General features: G+C 43.6%; 1 protein-coding gene across 1 annotated transcript; it reads left to right on the top strand.

Annotated features, from left to right (window-relative positions):
- Positions 1-3,078: 3,078 nt before the first annotated feature.
- NUB1 (negative regulator of ubiquitin like proteins 1) lies at positions 3,079-22,434 on the top strand. The gene is made up of 15 exons (XM_081970166.1): positions 3,079-3,239; positions 7,561-7,678; positions 7,764-7,931; positions 10,364-10,422; positions 10,926-10,996; positions 11,094-11,288; positions 13,144-13,232; positions 13,376-13,482; positions 15,063-15,249; positions 16,299-16,406; positions 16,638-16,790; positions 18,265-18,411; positions 19,249-19,341; positions 20,038-20,233; positions 21,614-22,434. Exons 2-15 carry the CDS (start codon positions 7,562-7,564, stop codon positions 21,784-21,786), a joined length of 1,863 nt encoding a protein of 620 aa, XP_081826292.1. The 5' UTR covers positions 3,079-3,239; position 7,561; the 3' UTR covers positions 21,787-22,434.
- The last annotated feature ends 284 nt before the right edge of the window (positions 22,435-22,718 follow it).

The following is a 22,718-nucleotide window of genomic DNA, read 5'->3' as shown; positions in this document are numbered from 1 at the left end:
AATACACCCCACTTCAAAGAAAATTAAGGCGATCCAGGACGCCCCCACACCACGGAATCAGACCGAGTTGCAGGCCTTCCTCGGATTACTTAACTTCTACAGCGTTTTTCTGAGGCAGAAGGCGACCGTTGCTGAGCCACTACACCGTCTACTCCAGAGGAACGCACCATGGAAATGGGGACGATCCGAAGCCGCAGCTTTCGCCGGGGTAAAGCGCCTGCTCACTACTGACTCACTGCTTGTTCAATACAGCCAGACCCTACCGCTGGTATTGACCTGCGACGCATCACCCTTCGGAGTTGGAGCAGTCCTCAGCCACAGGATGCCCGACGGAAAAGAAGCACCCATCGCCTTCTACTCCAGAACTCTTTCATCGGCCGAAGGAACTACAGCCAAATGGACAGGGAAGCGCTGGCTGCTGTAGCTGGAGTAAAGCGTTTCCACGAATACCTCTACGGCCGCGATTTTGAACTAATTACAGATCACAAACCGTTGTTGGGACTTTTGGCGGGAAACCGCCCCACCCCGGTCTCCCTTTCTCCACGCATGACCAGGTGGACTGTTTTCCTGGCTGCGTATTCATACAAATTGATTCATTGACCGGGCTCCACTCTCGGACACGCAGACGCACTCAGCCGTTGCCCATTACCTGACATTCTGCCAGACCCCACTCCAGAAGTACCGGTATTGCTCATTGACTGTTTGGACTCTGGACCGGTTTCTTCATACGACGTTGCAAGGTTCTCCTCTAAAGACAATTTAATAAAGCAAGTTCAAACTTGGGTTTGGAGGGGGTGGCCGAAAGGAAACGTGGGCCCGGAATTCAAAATGTTTTGGTCAAAACGGGACGAACTCTCAGTGTTACAAGGTTGTTTATTGTGGGGGGATCGAGTTGTTATTCCGTATGTTTTACGTAGGAATGTATTAGAGGCTTTACATGTGGGTCATCCGGGGATTGTTAGAATGAAGGCGTTAGCAAGAAGTTACGTTTGGTGGCCAAACATGGACAAAGAAATAGAGGAGTGGGTGGCCACTTGCGACCCATGCCAGGAATCGAGACCAGCACCCCCGGAAGCGCCCGCCACAGAATGGGAGAAACCTAAAGCACCCTGGTCGCGAATACACATCGACTTCGCAGGGCCATTCCAAGGTCAGACTTTCCTTATAGTTGTGGATGCATACTCAAAATGGCTAGATGTAGTCCTAATGACTTCAACCACGGCAGAGGCCGTCATTAAGGTTCTACGGCGACTTTTCGCCACTCATGGCCTGCCCGACCTCCTAGTCTCCGATAACGGGCCCCAATTCACGGCCATGCATTTCGAAACGTTTTTAGCAGGTCAGGGAATTCGGCATGCCCTCGTCGCGCCATTCCATCCGGCATCAAACGGACAGGCGGAGAGAATGGTGCGATTCGCAAAAGAGGCCCTCGCTAGGATGGGTCCAGGTGATTGGCAAACACGCATTGACCATTACCTCCTAATTCAGCATATTACCCCAAGCGCAACGACGGGTAGGAGTCCTGCTGAACTACTCATGGGCCGCCGTCTACGGTCTCACCTGGACCGTCTTCACCCAAATTACTCTGCCACAGCTCCCCCAGACTCCACAAGTAAAATTCGGTCTTTCAGCATAGGGGATTCAGTATACGCCCACAACTATGCAGGGGGAACATTGTGGATGCGGCAAAGGTCATTGGCATCACGGGTCCACGATCGTATTTGCTGGAGCTAGAAGATGGGCGGAACTGGAAAAGGCACATCGATCAACTTCGGGGTCGCCTAGCACACTCAGACCTTCGAAACGAAGACGAGATTTCCCTGCCTACAGAAAGTCAACCACGCGAGAGCCCCATCATAGAAAACTACGACACCTGCGAACCAAGCTTGGAACAAGAAAACACGCACAAAGCAGAGCAAACCCCAGACAACGCAACCGAGCAGACTCCAGAACGCCTTAGCAACGAAGGCACAAAACCTCCCGAACGTGAAACAGGAAAAGCACCCGATCCTGCAACCACTTCTAACCAGCCCGAACTACGACGCTCCTCCCGAGCAAGACAAACACCCACATACCTAAAAGACTATGTTACCTACCGCAACTTTCCATCTAGGAGGGGAGGGGTGTTAGATATTAGCATATATCGTAGTAAGTCTCCCCTCTGGTCCGCTGCTACAGCGGGAAACAGGTATCGTTCTGATTGGTCGAGGGGCGTACCCGATCCCTATAAAAGGGGAACCCTCCGACCACAGAGCAAGCTGGATCATTACTACTACTAATAAAGAGCTGTTAAGTCACTACGTGTCCGCAGTCTGTCTCTCGTTGCCCAGATCTAACAGATAGGATGGAGGAGAGAATTCAAAGAGTAATCTGGAAGGACTGCAAATTTTTCCCAGGATCAAGTTCCAAGAAGGAGCACCCATATCCCCAGGAACAAGCCAGACTCTAAACAAACAAAAGAAAGTTTTGGGGTCTTTTTATTTTTTTTATTTAAAATAGAAAAGAAAAATAGAATATAGAATAGAAAATAATAGAATAGAATATAGAATAGAATAGAAATGAATAGAAAAAATAGAACAGAGACTAGAATACTTTATTGTCACTTTTGAATGTACACTAATCAGCATACATTGAAATGAAATAATGTTGCATAAAGCTCTCAAAGGCTCTCCATCTCTAATATAAACATAAGCATGACAATATAAATTTGGTGTCTCCTCTTTGGTTTGGGGGGGGTGTATTTGTTTTCTCCCTTCTTCCACGTTACTGGAGAGGGAGGCTTCCTACAGCCCAGGCTCCCTCTTGAGGAAGCCATCCATTGCTTTAAAGGAGCCCGCCGCCAGACCGATCCCAAATGCAAGAACTGCACTGCCCGAGAGGACCACTAGAGGGCCGCAGCCGCCTGCAAATCGTTTATGAAAGCGTTTCCTTAAACCTAACAGCCCGGAGGGAGGGAGGAGTCAGGAAAGCCAGCCCCGCCCCCTCTGTCACGCGCGCGCATGCCCACTCCGATCTTCGATGACAGAAGCCAAAATGGCGACGACAGGTCGCCCGGCCTTGGGTCACGTGCCCCGATCTTTGCTCCGCCCCCCCCATCGGCCGGGCGGAGTTCCCCCGTCAGCGCAGGAGTGTTCTCTCGCTTTCGTTTCTGACGTCCACCGGAGCCATTCGAAGTTTTTTCTTCCCCCCTCACACGCCCTCCTTCGCCAGGGCCGCGCGACGGGGAACAGCTCGCGAAGGTGAGTGGGGTGCGTGGCGCCTGCGGGCGACCGTCTGGCCGGTTGGGGCTCCGTCGTCTTCTTCCCTCAGGGACGGCGGGCATCAGCCGCTGACAGGGATCGCCGGCCGGCGTCTCTCTCTCTCTCTTAGCGAGGGGGATCGGCAAGCGGGCTGGAGATCTTTGAGGGAGGGGTGTGAGGTAAGCGTCCTTACCTCAGAAGAGCTCCCTCTTTGTCTCACCTGTGCCTCCTCCAGGTGAGCTGGGTTCCAAGACCTGCCATCTTGGGATTGGGAGCCGGCACCTACTCCCCAAGATAACCGGCACCTACTCCCCAAGATAAGTATGAGGAGGCGCGTGACGTCACAGTACGAAGGACCGCCGCTCGCGTCGTGACGTCACAGTGCAAGCCCACCAACCCCTTGCGCCGTGATGTCACGGGGCAAGCCCCGCCCCCTTTGAACTGACACTGCCCTCGGGACAAACTCCGCCCCTTTGGAATTTCAGCTCAGCCTCCCTTCACAAGTGGGAGGGGTGGACTTCAATTCCCAACATCCCCCAGTCAGCATGCTCTGGCTGGGGGAATGCTGGGAGTTGAAGTACACCCCCTCATAAAGATGCTGAGGAGAGATTCAACCTAGAAATAAGGAGAAATTTTCTGACAGAATAATCAACCCATGGAACAGAAGTTGCCTTTGGAAGTTGTGGGAGCTTCATCACTGGAGGCTTTCAAGGGGAGATTGGACTGCCATCTGTCAGAAATGGTGTGGGGTCTCCTGCTTGGGCTGGGGGTTGGACTAGATGACCTACAAGGTCCCTTCCAACTCTGTTAATCTGAATCTGTCTAAGGTGATCAAACACTGCCTCCATCGCATCTTTTTTGTCACTTGTTTGCACCCCCCCCCCTACACTCCCAATTTGCCTATGTAAACTGTCCGATAATTTTGGGTAATTTGTTTCTGCTTCTGGCATTGCTGCAGCAAACAAGCTTAAAACCATCCAAAACATATTAACCAAATAAAACCAAGTCAATATTTTATTTATTTATTTAATTTAGACACACATATATATAGCTGCCCATCATATAACAAACTCTTTTTTGCTTGGTCTTTTTTTCCCGGAGTTACTCTTTTTTATAAAAGCATTGAGGATATTGGTAACTAGAGCCAAGGTGGCACAGTGGTGAGAGTGCAGTACTGCAGGCTACTTCTGCTGACTGCCAGCAGCCGGCAATTTGGCATTTTGAATCTCACCAGGCTCAAGGTTGACTCAGCCTCCCATCCTTCTGGGGTGGGTAAAATGAGGACTCCGATTGTTTGGGGGCAATAGGCTGACTCTAAACTGCTTAGAGAGGGCTGTAAAGCACTGAGAAGCGGTATTGCTAATGCTAGAGTGAAACAATGAAAAATAAAACACCCAGCATAACATTTGTTAAAATGGACAAAAAAGCTAAGATATCATGTGGTATCTTACAGTGTTAAACACTCTACAAGTAGTCCTTGACTTACAACAGTTCATTTAGTGACCATTCGAAGTTTATAACCAACCACACTGAAGAAAGTGACTTATGGCCATTTTTCACATTTACGACCACTGCAGCATCTCTGTGGTCACATGATTAAAATTCAGACACTTGCCGACTGACTCATATCTATGACCGTTTGCAGTGGCCTGGGGTCATGTGCTCCCCTTTTGCAACTTTTTGACAAACCAAGTCAATGGGGAGAGCAGATTCAACTGTGCCAGGAAAGGTTGCAAAATAGAGCAAAACTCACTTAACAAATGTTTCGCTTAGCAACAGAAACTTTGGGCTCAATAGTGATCATAAGTGGAGGACTACCTGTATTCACTTCTTAATCACTTGATTAAGAAGATGCCAAAATGATAGTAGAATAACACAATTTTCCTCATGTAAGGGAAAAATAGGCCAGGGAATGCATATGTGTAGAAAGGGAAAAATAATAATTTATTTTTTCTTTCCAATACTCTACCAGTCTTTTAACAATTGAAGAATCACTGGGACAAATAATCATCTCCAATCATCAGAATTATTGATGATGGTGGTGATGATCATTGGAATCTGTCTCAAGCCTCCTGCCTCTCCTTCTCCCTTCCAGTCACATGGTCCAGATTAGAGCTGCTATTAAAAATTCCGGAAACCAGTCTCTGTATCCTTTCCTTGTTCTCCATCCATTTGCCCTTTAAGATGGCCTCCTTTCCTCAACCAGCTGCTTGGGAGATCGGCCTGGCTCGAGGGAGGCTTTCCCATTTCCTAATCTGGCTGAAAGAATAATGGCGAAGCTGGGCAGGAGGATCATACAGTTGGTGGAATGGGTAACACGAAAGGAAGCTAAGCTGCTGACCTTCTGCTTTCCCATATGGTGATTGGGAGAGTCTCTGCAAAAGGACCAGTCGGTGCTTTTCTCTGGCTTCCTTCTTGTGTCCCAAATCCAAAACAACAGAAATGTTGGCTGGTTTTATTGGCTACATCTGTAAAACATGGCATCCGCTTGGATCACACGGGGATTGCTTCCAGAGAGTAAAATGCAGGGGACCAGAAATAGCAGAGCCCTAGTGACAGCTGCAGTCCTCAGATTTATTTATTTCTCATGAGGACTGGATTTTTCTGGGGGGGGAAATGGCTTGAAATGTTTGCCCATAAAACTTCTGTCTTGTTCTTTAGATGAACTTTTCAACTGGCTTTTAACTGCTATTTAATCTCTAGGCATTTCTGGGTTGCCTTCCTGGACTTTGGCATTGCAAAGTCACCTGTTGATTTTGCAGATCAAAATGCAATGAAATGTACAAAAGCATATTTGATAAATTTAGCATTAATCTAGTATTTCATTCTAGAATCCCAGTTTGGGGTAGAGCAGGGTTTCTCAAACCTGGTAGCTTTAAGATGTGCGAACTTCAACTCGCAGAGTTCCTCAATGCTTGAAGCCGGGAAGCATGAGTTTTAGTCTCACCTTAGACACAAAGCCAGCTGAATGACTGGGCCACTTCCTGTCTCTCAGCCCCAGGAAGGAGTGAAGCAAACCACAAAAACTTTGGCAAGAAAAAACTTCAAGGACATATCCAGGCAGTCATCAGGAGTCAAAAACCGTCTCGAAGGCACCAAAACCAGATAAAATTCCAGTTGAGCTACAAACTTTCACTTTACACATCTGAAGTAGCTGTGTAAAAAAATTGATGAGATTTTAGATTTTTAAAATTAAAAAATGTGTCACCTTAAGGAAAGCATGAATTCTTTACACTTGGATTATGCAGCCATCTCCAGTGGACAAAGTTAAAATTACATACGTTTAGCTTCTTTCAGTGGGTGAGGTTTTATAACTCTACCCTGCCAGTTGCTGCTTGTAAAATGAGGACAACCCCATGAGCAAATTAAAAATAAACATAATTCATTATTCACCAAACTGTTTCCTATTGACAGGCTATTTATCACTCAGTTTCCTCTATCTTATAAGCAGAAAGTCCTGATTATCTATGTGTCAAGACAGTAGGATGCTAGGAGAATTTTTGCAATTCTCCACAGTGTATGAACTTTCATATAAAATTAAACTTGTTTCTGAAAATCTGAAAGAGAAGTCACGGAATAGTGGTTTTGAATTATTCAGAAACTCTCAATAGGTTTTGGGAAACTACCCTGTTTCCTTGAAAATAAGACCTCCCGGATAATAAACCCACTCAAGCTTTTGAGCGCATGGGCTAAAATAAGCCCTCCCCTGAAAATAAGCCCTCCTTGAAATTATTGCAACAGGGCAGCAGCCATGAGGTGACCACTGCCTCTTGCACCCCAAAAGTAATACCTCCCCAAAAATAAAACCAAGCACTTACTTCAGGGGTCAAGAGAAAATAAGACCCTGTCTTATTTTCGGGGAAATACAGTAATGTACATGTATAAAAATAAATATAGTGGAATGACTGTTCCTTTGATGGAAATGTTATAAAATAGTCCTTCTTTTACGATCACAACTGGGACCAGAATTTCTGTTGCTAAGCAAGATGGTTTTTAAATGAACTACACCTGATTTTATGGCCTTTTTTCCACAATTGTTAAATGAATCACAAGGTTGTGGGAGACATCTGTTTTCCCTCGTTGACTTTGCTTGTCGAAAGCTTTCAGGGAAGCTTCAGGGAATGCTGTAGCCATACCTGCCAATTGCCACACACCTGAATTTTAATCACATAACCATGGGAGATGCTGCAACAGACCTTTGTGCAAGGACCAGTTATGAGTTCCTTTTTTAATACCAGCAAGTGTTGTAAGTTGAGGAGTATATATATATATGAACTAGGAGTCTCACACCAAGATTAATATTTTCCTTTTGTTTTGTCAGGATGGCCCAGAACAAGTTTCTTGCAGCGAAGCTGAAAAGCTATTTGCGTGAAGACAAAATTCAGCTATGGAAGCCTCCCTATACCAAGAGCAACAAGGAAGCTGGAGAGGAGCTGAAGGTAAGCGAGCATATTACCTCTCCTGTCGCATCATGCGTTTTTATGGCTTTTTGCATTCTTAGCAGGTTTGTTTTTATTCTCCTAGGATCTCACCCGGCAATATTCAGCCAGGCTCAATTACAATGACAACGAAATAGAAGCTGTTCTGGAAGAAATACGTTGCAAAGCTGTCGAGAGAGGGATGGGAAATGAAGCTTATAAATCAACGGGCGTGGCAACCCTGGAAGTAGCCTTACCTTCAAAGATGGGCAAAGTAAGCAGCTGCTTCCCATTATCTGAAGAGAAGTCTGTCCAATGGGCATGAGGCGTGTGCATTTTGGTCAAATATCGGAATGATAATACAGGTGGTCCTTGACTTATGACTGGTTGCTTAACTACCACTCAAAGTTACGACCTGCAGACTTATGAGCTGGATCCACCCTTCTGATGTTTACATCCCAACCCCCGGTCATATGGCCATTGTTTTATGACAGTTTTGTTCAAAATCAATCTCTTCAGTCAATTGACACCCATCACAAACAATAGATTACCCACACTCAGTATGTTCACTTAATGACCACCATAAAAAATATATATAATTGGGGCAGACTGCATTATGGTCATAACCTGAGGACTACCTATAGTTCATTTGTATATAGACAAATAAATGAGACACTTGAGTGTTTATATGTTATTAGGCCACTGCTGATTCTTAATAGTTTGATAGATAGATTTTTCTCTTTGACAATCTGTCCTTCAGCTCTTCCAACATCGCCACCGCCACTCTTTAACAGAGTCCACCCATCTTGCTGCTGGTCATCTTCATTTCCTCTTTCTTTCCTTCTATCCCAACACTGTATGTCTATGGATATTTTCATTCATCCAGGTCATGATTGTCCTAAAGGTGCTTTTTCAAGGGGCAACTGGACTTTCTTGGGGTTTTTTTGAGCTGAAGAAGCTTCTTGGATGAGAAACAAAACGTCTTCAAAGAAAAACCAGAAAGTCCAGTTTCAACTCTTGAAAAAGCACTTTTGGGGCAATATTATAGACTTTTCAAGAGAGGGTGGGGGAGCTTTGCATTGATTTATTGATTGATTATATGCTATCAAGTTAGTGTTGCCTAGCAGCCATATAACATTCTCCAGGAAGATTTTCTCCTCAACCTGGTCCTTCAGCTCTTCCAACAGCGCCCCCTTGCTACCGTAACTTGAGTCTAATAATCTTGCTTCTAGTCATCTCTTTTCTTCCACCATTACAGCTTTCACCAGAAAAATGAGGCTGTTTAGTTTACTTATGTATAAGAGGCTAGGGTAGGAATTCCCCTGGAATTGGCTTCCTTTCAAAAGCCTGGAAGAGGCAAACTCCCAAGACAAAATATTACTTCTGTTCTCACTACACCCTGAACCAGAAAATGATTTTAGCCTAATGTGTGTTAGGCAAGCCCAGCTGATTTGGTTATGTTTACTGTAAAACTTAGTCAATTGTCTCAGCACTGATTAAGATAATAGTAGATAAACATGTTGTGGAAACACTAATAAAACCTAGTTAGTCCTACATAGGATTGTAAAAGGCAGCTGATTAGGGGAACATAGTTCTAGATGAAATTATTGAATAAAAACAATGAAATCCATTTGGCAACAATTTCTGGCTAAGATTGAAACCTTCACCAGCCCTCACATTAAAAAGAATGCTCGTTTAGTGGAAATATAAAGCATGTTGCTATGTTCACTATTCTCTTGTAGCCTACATTTATTCCAGTCATTCATTAAAAACTCTTATCCATAAAAAGGTTCCGGTGCTTAGGATTCGGGCACTTGGCAACTGTATTTACAGCAGCGTTCCAGAGTCACATGATCACCATTCAAAACCTTTGGACAAGCAAAGTCAATGGGGGAAACCGGATTAGATTAACAACTATGTGATTCACTTAACAACTACAGTGATTCATTTAACAGCTCTGGCAAACAAGGTTATGAAAAGAGATGGTGACTTGCCTAACAACTTCCTTGCTTAGTAATACAAATTTTGGTCCCAATTGTGGTCATAAGTTAAGGATTATCAGTACTGAATTCTTAAGGACCTATGTATTTGCTTGAAATTGATACTTCTTGTACTTTAGTATAAGGGTCTCCAGCCTTGGCAACTTTAAGCCTGGCGGACTTCAACTCACAGAATTCCCCAGCCAGCTTTCCTGGAAGTTGAAGTCCGCCAGACTTAAAGTTGCCAAGGCTGGAGACCCCTGCTTTAATAGGACCAATATCGGGAACAATCTGCAAGTGAAGAGATTTTCAAGAATGTCTGTGTATAGATTTGTTTTGCCAGATTCTTTTTTCTCCTCATTTTCTTTCAGGTTTCATAGGGATAATTACTGTCATTCTAGAATTGAGGTTTGCATTGTTCACTGAAGTTTCTTTTCTTTCTCTTCTCATTTTTTCCCCTCCTCTGCCTTATGTATGTATGTAAAACTATTAACATTCTCATTTGCTCTGTGTTCACTAAGGTGTGTAAATCGGAAAGAAAAGAAATGAAAAAAGTTAGGAAGGAGTGGAATGAAACCCGACTTACGTTAAACAATGCTGCTAAGCTGGTCAGGACAATATCCAGAATATAGCAACACTGCTGCTCAGTAAATAAGGCCAACATGCTTGAACACCCCAAATTTTTAAAATCCTCTTTAAATGAACCTATATATTCTATTTTTCGTAGATGCAAAAGAATATACTGGAAACCAAATTGGTTATCACAGGCAAAGAGCTGCGATCCCAGTAAGTACTACCATTCACTTGAGTGCTTTGCTAAAAGTTCCTGTAATTTATTTTTATATAACTGCATACTATAATTATATCATAACATACATGCCATACGGATGAGTTGCATATATTCAGTCTCAGAAAGATATAAATATAGAAGAAATATATTTTACCAGTTCCTCAGTTTGGATATAGAAATAGATTTTTGAAGTAAGACAGTCTTCCACTTATGAACACAATTGCGACTAGAATTTTCCATTATAAGTTACTGTGTATCACATGGTCAAAAAGTACATAGCGGTATAATCATGAAACTGAATTGTTTTGCCTAACTATTATGCTTCTTCCCAGAGTAGCACAGAAATATGGATTTGAAGAAGACTGCATTAAAGTAATTATAAATAAGAAACAATTGAAATAGAAGATAATTTTGCAAAGTTAGTTTTTTTCTCAAAAGGTAAATAGCTATATAATTTTGAAGCCGAATTGCTTTTACTAGCTATTGTTCTCCTTCCCAGAATAGCACAGGCATACGGATTTGAAGAAAACTGCATTAAAGTAATTATAAACAAAAAGCAACTGGAATTAGGTATGTATCTTGTGTTTACATGCATTTTCAGAATAATTGTTCATTCAAGTTCTCCTCCTGTTGTTGGCTGGAACATCAATCTGCTTCCATTTTTCAGGAAAGACGCTAGAGGAGCAGGGAGTCACCCACAATGTCAAAGTGATGGTGCTTGAGCTGAAGCTGAGTGAGGAAGAAACCAGAAGAAAAATCCGTGAAGAAGAGATACAGTATGAACAGGAGGCCTTGAAGAACAAAGAGATCAATCAAAGGATGCAGAGGACAAAAAGGGGATTAGAAATACTTGCTGAAAGAGGTTAAAGAAATTTTTTTCTTTAAATCCCAGACTACTTTTTCTTTAGTCCTAGAGTAAGAGAGGAAGGGAGGGAGGGAGACAGATACAGAGAGACATTAGTTTTTTCTTCAGATCTTCCAGCAGTTTTTTTTGCCATTTGTTTTCCTTTAAATTTCTCACCTTTCCTTTTTACATCTCTTGTCAAACCCATCCAGCCATGATTGTCTTGGTCTTCCCCTTGACTTAACCTCATATTCATTTTGCAATTTAGTAGTAACTAACTGATAATGCTGCATTGCCCGCATATTCCTTTATTTGCGGGGGGGGGGGGGAGGGTTACGGACCAAAGGTAATTTCTAATGTTGCTTACTAGAGGAGGCCCCCTTGTGAAGTACTGTGAAGCCATTACCATGGCAACTCCACTGCGCTGTACAGTAGAAGCCATTTTATGGCAGTACAGTAGAAGCCATTTTAAGGCACAACAGGCTGTATCTTAACAGAACCCCCCCCCCAAGGGGTCTTACCCCCACAGTATTTTTCTGTGTACCAAGTTTGATTGAAATTGCTCGAAGCGTTCCAGAGTTATGCTGGCACGCACGCGCACACACACAGGCATTTATATATATATAGATTAGCATTGGACATGTATTTCTGTTCAAGCTCAGTAACCTGATCTAATTTTGGGGGGAGGGAAGGGTACAACAACAACCCAGTCAGGTAGATCGGGCTTAGAGAAAGTGAGTGATTGAGAATCAACATGTAAACTTGTGTGGCTGAGAATAGGGAGTTAATCTCAGATAAAATATGCCCCCCCCCCATGGCTAATCATTGAGTTATTATTTAGAATAATAACTCATTGATTTAGAAAGAATTATCATCCCATACTTTGTAAAACAAGCAACTCTTCTTTCACAACTATGGAGGGTTTGAGTGAGGAAGATAGAATTCGTTAATTGAAAAATTCAGCCTTCTGGGATGCACATCATTCCTGGTTGGAAAACTCCTATGAAAATTCTTGTTTGTGAATAGTGAATGAGGAGATTATATTGGTCATTGTGGTCCAAGTTTTATAGGCATACCAAGGAATTCTTGGTCCCAACTTCAGTGACTGCCCATCTGTTATCAGGCTGACAATCGCCCTATCCCTTTTGAGTTTGCTGGCACAGCCCTCCAAGACAGCAATTAAATAAAGCAAGATTTTCATTATTATTTCTTCTCCTTCTCCTCCTCCTCCTCCTCTCTTCTTCTCAATATATATAAATGGCTCTTCATCTTTCTTCTTATTCTTCTCTATATATAAATGGCGGTATTTGTGTGTATGTGTGTTCCAGCATAACTCTGGAATGCCTCAATCAATTTCAACTAAACTTGGTACACAGATGGCTTACCCTCTGGAAACAAATACTGTGGGGGTAAGACACCCCTAACACCCGCTAGGGGTGTTTGTTCTGTTAAGATACAGCCTGTTGTGCCGTGCTGCCATACTGGCTGCTTCTGTACAGCGCAGTGGAGTTGCCATGATAACAGCTTCACAGTACTCCACAAGGGGTCTCCCTCTTGTAGGGGGGAAAAAATCCAACATTAGAAACTACGTTTGGTCCGGACATTTCCCCCTTATAAGTAAATACCCGGACAATGCCGCGTTATCGGCTAGTTTTCATTAAAAATTTGGCGCTTGTAAAATCCTATTTTTTCTGTCATATTAAATCTTGATGATAATTTGGGGAGGATCTCCAGTACTTACACTTAAAAACTTGGAGCGAGGGCTGTCTGGCCCTCAAAATGTAGCTTGTTCACCTTTTATTTATTTAAAAAATAAATCAGGTTTATTGAAAATGGTTTGGTATTGTTTTTTATGCGCATGCTCTTGTTCCAGAAAATTCTTTCGATCCGGACACCACACCTTACCTGGACATAGCAAACCAGACTGGAAGAACTATCCAGATTCCTCCACAAGCCAAAAAAGTAAGTGTGAACTCTACAAAAGTTGTGTTCTGCTTTTCTCATCTCCCCCACCCTGCTAGACAACGTGTTTCGTCTGAAAAGCAATTTATTTTATCTTTGTTGTGAGTAAAAGGTTTCTTTGCCTCCTCCTTGTTTTTTGGCAGGCTCTTTTAATAGCCATGGGGTACCATGAGAAGGGCAGGGCGTTCCTGAAAAAAAAAGAATACGCTGTGGCATTGCCCTACCTGTTGGATGCGGATAAACACTTTTGGTAAAAAAAAAAACAACCTCGCTTTCCTTTTGCAAAACCTCTTTCAGAACTAATTATAGTGGCTTCGCCTAGCAATTTTATGTACTTGTTAAAATGGGCCAAAAACATTTCGCTTCTGTTCTTGTCATTTCCAAATGTGCTTAGCCCACAACAATAGAAAGAAGCACAGCAGCTTTATAAAAGCTAGCCTTGGCCTCAGCTTTATTGGCAACATTGTCACTGAACCAACAATCCCAGAATGTGGCAACACAATACAGATAGTCCTCAATTTACAACCGTTACTTAACGGCCATTCAGAATTACAAAAGCTACTTAACGACCCCGGTTTCAAACTGCCTATGTCCCACAATGACACGGTTGCGTTTTGATCACTCAGCAATCAGCCCCTCATTTATGGCTGTTCGCTGTGCCCCAGAGTCAGGTGAATGTGTTTTACGACAGTTTTGCTGGAAGCCACTTTTTACTTTTGGCTTCTAGCAAAAACTGGCTCCTAGAGAACAGTGGCTTTGCTTGAACGACCAGTGCAAAAAAAGGTTGCAAAGTCAGTTCCAGTCACATGGTGACCCGCTGTACAACGGTCACAACTAGCAACCCTAATTACCAGGCTCTGTTGTGGTTGTAACTCGAGGACTATCTGTACTCTGAAAGGGAAAGAGGCATCTTGTGCTAGCAAGTCTGAAGATAAGGGCATAACAAGGTTGCATATCGATCTCTTTCCCAGCCCAAACGTGAACCTCAGGAACTCAAGCTGTAGGCGTAAAGTTCCAAAGAAGCTGCAGGAAAGACTTCATGAGCCACCCTCTAAGCATCCCCGACTGAAACCAGTTCAGCTCCTCCTAACAGCCTTTGGACCAGTTTCCATTCAGCCCATTCTAGCCAGTTTTCCTGGAGGTACCTGAGGCTTCTGTAAAGTTGTGTTGTTGTGGCCCGGAGAGAAAAGAGCTGACACATTGGTGTTTCTTTTGGAGTTGGGCGTATCCCGCACTTACCTTGTTTATATTTTGGCTGTTCACTGTGTCCTTTGGTGGCATTGCTGCTCCATACCCTTCTTTGGGGACTACATTTCTCTCATGCTATTTCACCCATTCTGCCCCCTGCGGATGTTCAGTGCAGGATCCCGTCCTTATCCCCCTGGCTTACGAGATCCCCAATACGATGGGTGGCTGTACCGTCCTTGGCTTACAATCACATTGGAGACCCAAATTTCTGTTGCTAAGCAAGGCGGCTAAAATCAAGTCACACCCGTCCCTACGTTCTCTGCCGCAGTTGTAAAGCAAATCATGGCAGTCCTTAAGTGAATCACACAGCCATTAAGCAAATCCAGCTTCCCCATTGACTTGGGTCATCAGAGGCTCTCGGAAGTTCCACAAATGGCGATCACGTGGCCCTGTGGCGCTGCAGTCACCATAAACATGCTGACAGCCAGGCACGTTTTTAGTGCCCTTGTAATTTCGAATGGTCGCTTGAACAAACTCTTGTAAGCCAAGGACTCCCTGTATTGCACACCCACAGCGCCTCTAAATTCCACCTGCTTTTCAGCAGCTCCACAGCAACTGTGTCCAATATGTTCTGCTTTTCAGTGAAAGTTGCTCAGAGCTCCTCACCACGGTGGATAATTACGCCGTGCTGCAGCTGGACATTGTCTGGTGCTATTTCCACCTGGGCCAGCTGGAATGCCTTGACGATGCCGAGAAAAAGCTCTTGTCAGCCCACGACTGCTTCAGGAAGTGTTACGGAGAGAACCACGAAAGGCTGGTCACCATAAAAGTAGGCTGGTTACATGTGTTATCTACAAGCCCCCATCCTCAGGGACGTTGAATGACTATTAAGTACATGAAAAAGAACTCCAGTGTTTTTTATATTTCTGGGTTGTTGGTTTTTTATCACATTACAAGCTGGTCCAGAGTCACTGGATAGTGAGATAGGCAACATAATACGTAAACTTAGTAATAAATGAAACTCGTCCTCATTTACATTGAATGAACATTAAGCAAGATATGCTGGAAAGAGTATCCTGTTTCCCTGGAAATAAGACCTCCCCGGATAATAAGCCTAATCGGGCTTTTGAGCGCATGCACTAAAATAAGCCCTCCCCCCCAAAAAATAAGCCCTCCCCTAAAATATTTAAAACGCATGCACAGCAGGTCCCTGCCATTTCCTGGGGGGACGACATCCCCTACGCACCCCACATGCACCTGCCATCCAGGCGGAACAGCCTTGCGGAGGCCGCTCCCTCAAACCCTAGCTACAGCGGACCTTCTCTTAGTGGCGGCTGCAAAAAGAGCGGCAGGCCCAAAGACGCTCAGGCTGGCAAGAGTGTGCCAGAAATAGAGACAGAACGTCTGGCCCTTTCTGGATCAGTTGATCCGCAGGCCACGGACTGGGGTTAAGGGGCCTGCTGCACCTCAAAAATAAGAAGACCTCCCTGAAAATAAGGCCAAGCGCTTATTTCTGGGGTCAAAATAAAATAAGAACCTGTCTTATTTTCAGGGAAACACAGTATTTACACCAAAAGCTTCAAGGAATTAAAAGTTTAAAAGTCTAAATGTTTAAAGCCAAAATTTCAGAAGCATTTGAGGGTGTGCCTGTTAAAATCATTTCATTTAATTCTGCAAAGTTTCACCAGACCAGGAACAAACTGCTTGGTAAATTATCCTTGCATAGGTCCCGTTATTTAGGACTCAATCCTCTAATTCTTTTTCTTAATCCCACTCAAATACCAGTGGTTTTTAATATGTACATTTGGATTGTTATGCTGTGATTTGTGAAACGTCCCTTGCATGTTGACCCATTTGTAAATATTTCCTTTCCTTCAGGGCAGCTCTGGGAGGGAGAAAGCTTTATTTTTGAGGCTCTACCTGCTTGAAGGCATAAGCCATTATCACAATGGCCGAGAGAAAGAAGCTGCCGAATGTCTTCAAAGAGTGAGTGATTGTGTTCCTATCAAGGTTTAAAATTCTTCCATAAAATTGCAAATCTACAGATGTAATTTCTTGGATTAAGCCTCCTTGAATAAAGTGGCATTTATAGTAGATTAATACAATAATGCATGATGTTTTCACTACTGCGCCTCTAAACAGCAACCAATTTCTTCTGTAATTCACTCTTGTTCGTTTGTTTCTCCCTCTCTTTTTCTCTCTCTCTTTTTTTTGTAGGCACATAGCTTATTCCAAGAGCTGGTCATTGACCCAGAAAAGATCAATAGCTTGTTACTTCTGGGTTTCTCTGCTCAAGAGGCTCGCCTCGGTCTCCGAGCTTGTGATGGCCATTTGGAGCATGCTGCCAATCATATTTCCAACAGGAGGGAGGTAATGAGCCAAGGGGGTATTTTAGGGGCAGGAAGAGTGCTATGCAATTTCATAGCAGGGTGGGATGCAGGAAGTAGTGCAATGATAGTAAAATTTCGCATCTCAAGCATTTGGTGCAGTGTTTCTCACTCTCAGCAGCTTTAAGGTGCTTTAAGACTTCAACTCCCAGAATTACCCAGCCAGCAAGGATTACCCAGCCCCAGCTGGCTGGCTGGAGAATTCTGGGAATTGAAGTCCACACATCTTTTAAAGCTGCTGAGGTTGAGAAACACGATCTTGTACTTCTATTTCACGCGAGTGCATTGCCTTACATCAGAACTCTGTTTCTCTTACAAATTTGAAGTGGCCAATTTCTCCTCGGTTTGCACTGAAATACCAATAAATCCCACTATTTTCTCACCAAATGAATGGTTTATAACTCTTGATATTTATTCCTTACCAAGTTCGGTTCTGAGCTGGTATGGGGGGGGGGGGGAGTTGCCTGAAATTAAGTTCTTTATTCTTCACCTAAGAGCAACAACAGCAAGCTGTTAGGTGAGCGGCCAGCTGGCCCCCTCTATCCAGCACAGATAATGTACATTCAGATCAGATACACTCCCTTACCCAGTCTCCCATTTCCCATCTCAGCATCATTCTTCCTCCTCCTCTTCCTTACCAAGGCCTCTTAGTTTTTCTGAGAATGAATTTATCTAAGCGTAAACTCTTGTTGGAATGTTCACCTTATCTCCCTTCAGGTCCTTGGTGCTCCTTGATCTTGGTTGCTTTCCTCCCGCCAGACATATGGCGCTCTCTGATCTTGGTTGCTTTTCTCCCTTCAGACATCTGGCGCTATCTGAGCTTGGTTGTTTTTCTCCAGACATCCGCAAGAAAACAAGCTGGAGAACACCAAGGACACCACAATGCATCCCTGAACTACAAAATATTTTCTTCTATCAGTTATCTCACTTCCCTGTATAAACTTCTTTCAAGGCCTGTGAACAGTGAGGAGTAAGGAGGCCAGCCAAACTTAAAAGAAAACAAAATGAGGCATGGTTTCTCGGTCTTTATGAAAGCACAAATGCTCAAACAAAACTTTATAATATTATAATTCTATTAAATATTCCAACATGACTGCTGGAATGGAAGAGTTGTTTTGAGAGAAGAGGGCTCCAGATTCCTGGAAAAGAAGCTCTTAGATAATTTCACAATTGCACAGTGAAGCATGAATATCAGCGTTTAGTTAAAACAGCGCTATGAGCACACTGTTCAAAGTCCTAGCTAGGGATAAGCGGAGGAAAAAAAATAATTTATCTGTGTGGTTGCTAGAAATTGGCAGTGATTTTAAGATTATGGCTTTATGACCTGGCACATCATCCAAAAAAAGAGAGAAGGAGTGCATTCAAAGTTGAGAAATGATCTATAGATAAGAAGTGGAGTGTGGAAACCTTCAGTTTTGCTGGATAGTGAAAATATGTCTTACTGTTTTCTTGTGCAGGAGAAAGCTCTCATACGGAGGGAGGAGAAGGCAAAAAGGAGAAAGCAATTAGAAGGCATAAATTCCTTGAAAAGTATGGGCTATTCAGAGCGAGCAGCCAGAGAGGCACTTCACAAGTCAAAAGGGAACATTGAAGAAGCAGTGAAGGTAACTCTTATTCCTAGTGTTTTCCTCTGTTCTCATCAGGTCAAAACATGGCTTGCTTTAGACGAGTCCCACTCAACTTTACGACCATTAATTAATCACATTTAAAGTTATGAGGGGATGGCTAAGACACTAAGCTTGTCGATCAGAAAGGACAGCAGTTCGAATCCCTAGTACTGCGTAACAGTGAGCTCCCATTACTTGTCCCAGCTTCTGCCAACCTAGCAGTTCAAAAGCATGTAAAAATGCAAGTAGGAAAATAGGGACCACGTTTGGTGGGAAGGTAAGAGCGTTCCGTGCGCCTTTGGTGTTTAGTCATGCCAGCCACATGACCACGGAGACATCCTCGGACACCCACTGCTTCTTCGGCTTTGAAACAGAGATGAGCACCACCCCCTAGAGTCAAGAACGACTAGCACATATGTGCGATGGAAACCTTTACCTTAAAGTTATGTCAGCACTCAAAAAGGTGACTTAAAACCAATCCTTGTACTTACAACTGTTGCAGCAGCCCCACAATGACATGATAAAAATTTGGTTGCTTGGCAGCCAACATGTATTCCCAATGTTTGCAGTGTCCCAGATGTAATTTGTGACTTTTCCAGGGGGGGTGGGGGTGGGGTTTCCAATAAGCAAAGTCAATGGGGGAAGCAGGATTCATTTAACAACCGTGGCAAAAATGTTATAAAGACTGGGCACTAATGACTGCAATGCTTTGCAATGGATGCCCTGGCCCAGTTCTCATAAATTGAGGACTGCCTATAAAGTGAAGACTCTTGGTACTACCTTGGGATATCCCTCCTTGGTTTAGTTCCTTACATTATTCATTTTGTGCTCTAGGTTATACTTGATAATCCCCAATTGCTGTTACCAAATGATGATGCTTCTACTCCAGGGGATGACTTTCAGGTTCCCCAGCAAAGTATCGAACAGGTCAGTTGGGAATGCGGCCTGGGTCTCGTGTGTATTTCCTCTTTTCTGGTCTCTCCTTCTCTTGAGGTCTTGTCCATTTGCAGTTTCCAACTTGTTGCAAGTTACTCATCCCATCTCCAGAGCCATCTTGGTAAGGGTGCATGGGAGCATTTGCGACTCAAAAAAGATCCCAGTGCAACCAAGGAAGAACTCCTATCGTGAGAAATGGTTTAAAGGGTCTTAGTTTTAGTCAGAATTTCTTGTTTGGTGAAACCCAGTTTTTCTTTACCTAGTTTGTCTTTTCTTTACCTAGATTGTTTGGGGAGGGGAAGATGCTGACTCTGTAAACCACTTAGAGAGGGCTGTAAAGCACCACGAAGCAGTATAAATCCTATTGCTATTGGCTTCAGAGCTGGATTTCCTAACCTGGGCATAATTGCACTGCGTGTACTTCAATCCCCAGAATTCCCCAGTCAGGGCAGGCATTGCTGAGAATCTGGGATTATGCCTGTTGGGAGGTGCTCAAGGAAGGTGCTAGAATGTTGGAATCTGGTGCATTCATTTTCAGCTTTAAAATTTCCATTGCTCTCTTGAGAGTTCATGAAAGATGAAGCTTTCACCTCATACTAGGGAGTAGGTCTCTTCTGAGACAAAGATATCAACTCTGAATTTCTCGGAAGGAGATTAAAATGTGTCTTAATGTATGTTTTCACCCAGCTGGTATACATGGGCTTTAATCCTGGCGTTGCAGAGCAAGCTCTGAAAATATTCCGAGGCAACATTCAAGTGGCTGTACAGACACTCCTTCATTATGGGGGATCCCTCCCTGCTGATTTGCAGACCTCTTCGGACAGCACCACCAGCACTTCCAATGAATCCAGCTCATCCAAAGACTCCCCTACCGATTCTGCAGGTAAAAGGGCCCAGTTCAGAGATGACAAGCAGACCACGGGACACCTGGAGGCAGGGAATTGGGAGAGGATGACAAGGTTCTTAATGTGACGTAGCATATGAAGAAGATGGAGTTGATGGGAAAACTGTGGAGTTTCTGTGTGCTTCAGACAGGTCACACGTTGCTGATGTGGACTCCAACATGCAGTTTTGTCTAGTGCAGTGATGGCGAACCTTTTGGGCACCATGTACCAAAAAGGGAGCCTGCGGGCGGCACTGAATGCCAAAAAGGGAGCACTTCATGCATGTGTGTGTGCTCGTCGCATGGGCACAACGAGGAAGAGGAGTTGCTCGGGGGGCATACACATGCCATAAAATGTACTTCCAGGTTCTGATGCGTGCATGTGCGCTGGCCAGCAAGTCTTCCAGTTACTGATGCGTATGCACATGCATCAATCAGCTGGTCGGTGCACATGTGCATGCTGGAAAGCGGAAGACCAGCTTTTCGGTTTCCGGCACAGCTGCATGAACGAAGATCAGCTGATCATCATGTGTACATGTGCGGCAAAAACCCAGAAGAGGAACAGACGCTGCCGAGGGTGCCATCAGTTCGCCATCACGGGTCTAGTGGTTAAGGCACCAGATAGAAACTGGATTGTACTGTCACCAGAGACAGGAAAGTTAACTGGGTGACTTCGGGCCAGTAACTCTCAGCCCAACCCAACAATGGATTAACTTTTAACTCCCACATTCGTTTAACGACTGTTCACATAAAAGGTTGTAAAATTGGGTCCAGTCACCTGGTGGCCGTTTTTACAACCGTCACTACAGCAACCATAATTGCAGGGCTCAATTACACTTACAACTTGAGGATTACCTGTGCAGGCAGTTCTTAGCTTATGACCACAATTGAGCTTAAAATTCATGTTGCTAAGTGAGACAGTTAAAGGAACTGTTGTAACTGTCGAGGACTACCTGCCTTTCCATTTCGCACTGGTCTTCATCAAAATCAGGAACAGTCTTAAACCTTGAGCAAATGCTTCCTAGTTTAATTAAATGCATTACCATGTTTCCCTAAAAATAAGGCAGGGTCTTATTTTCTTTTGACCTCTGAAATAAGCGCTTGGCTTTATTTTCGGTGAGGCTTTATTATTTTTGAGGTGCAGGGGGCAGTGAGCGTGGTCACCTCATTGCTGTTGCTGTGTTGCAATATTTTGGGGGAGGTCTTATTTTCAGGGAAACAGGGTATTTCACAGAGGAGGTAAGAAATTATGGCATAGTCTGTCACTGACCAACTCCCATCTATTCCTGGAAGATGCTCCCTGTGGAGAGGCTGGATTAAAAGAGCCCAAAAAGTGAAATTTTGCTCTCTGTGAACTTTTCGTTTCTCGTGTATTTGTAGGCACATCTGGGGCTTCAACAGACGAAGATATGGAGGTGGATGCTGTCAGTGAAATCTTAGAAGATATTCCGGAACATGAAGAAGATTACTTGGACTTAACTTTGGAAGAAGAGGAAATTGTCATTAATGAGTACCTGTCCTATATAAGACACCTGCAGATCCCTTCCAAGTAGAAACAAGACTTTGGAAGGCTGCATCTCACTTACGCACTTCAGGGTCTTTTGGGCTAGATCAGGCAGAGTTAGTTGCTTTTAAGTCTCGTGGAACTCAAGAACTCAGCTCACTTAACTGGAACTAATTTAGTCTCGATCCAGAGCTTAAGGTTAGGTCGCTTTCTTATATTTTGCCAGATGCCTTAAGTAGCTGCATAGTTTTGAAACGTTGGCATGCAAAATAAGTCCATTTAACCGCAATCTGAAGCCACTCCTGGACAGTATTGTCAGTTGTAGAACAGAAATATTTACAGAAATATTTTTGTAGAACACTTCAGCATATATATATATATGTTGATGTAAAATTGATTTATTTAAATCATAGCTTGAATAAAATCCATTTTGCACCCCTTCACAGCAATAGAAGTTTTTTAAAAAACAGCCAATGATCTCAGTAGGGCAGCCCTTGAGTAGGATCCCATGAAGATTAGCCCTGATATTTTCTCATTAGAAATAAGGATTTGTGCGTAGAGCCGTTTTCAATGGAGTTTTTATTTCCTTCCTTTTTTAATACTATTGTAAACCTATTGTGTGTGGAATTGAAATACCTTCCTTTTCTAAACAGTCTTGCTAATACACTACTAACCAATAAAAAACACATTTATCACGGCTACAGTGTTTTTTAAAAGCTAAAAAATACTAGCAGGAACAAAGGTGGTCTTGAAAACGCAGAAAAGAATGAGTGTGCTTGTGAGAGGGGGTGTGGGAGAATATGTGTATTTTTTAGAATATAAGGTGCACCAAAATTTTGAAGAGGCAAACTTTTAAAAAAAAGTTTTGCACTCTGCAGACCTCCCAAAAACGGCCCGTTTCTCGCGAAAACAGGCCCATTTTTTTAAAAGGGTATGAATAGCCTTTAGGAGGCTTGTAGAGTGCTTCTGGAGGGGTGCCCC

This window comes from Natrix helvetica (assembly GCF_964273705.1).
Source record: "Natrix helvetica genome assembly, chromosome: Z".
Classification (NCBI taxonomy): domain Eukaryota; kingdom Metazoa; phylum Chordata; class Lepidosauria; order Squamata; family Natricidae; genus Natrix; species Natrix helvetica.
This window is presented reverse-complemented; position numbering and strand designations above follow the sequence as displayed.

Bases quoted from the DNA above. Each gene is read 5' to 3' on its own strand.
- NUB1 (XM_081970166.1), top strand. From the start codon at position 7,562: ATGGCCCAGAACAAGTTTCTTGCAGCGAAGCTGAAAAGCTATTTGCGT. The intron at 13,233-13,375 runs GTAAGTGTGAAC...GTTTTTTGGCAG, and splicing joins TTCCTCCACAAGCCAAAAAA to GCTCTTTTAATAGCCATGGG. The intron at 16,791-18,264 runs GTAATGAGCCAA...TTTCTTGTGCAG, and splicing joins ATATTTCCAACAGGAGGGAG to GAGAAAGCTCTCATACGGAG.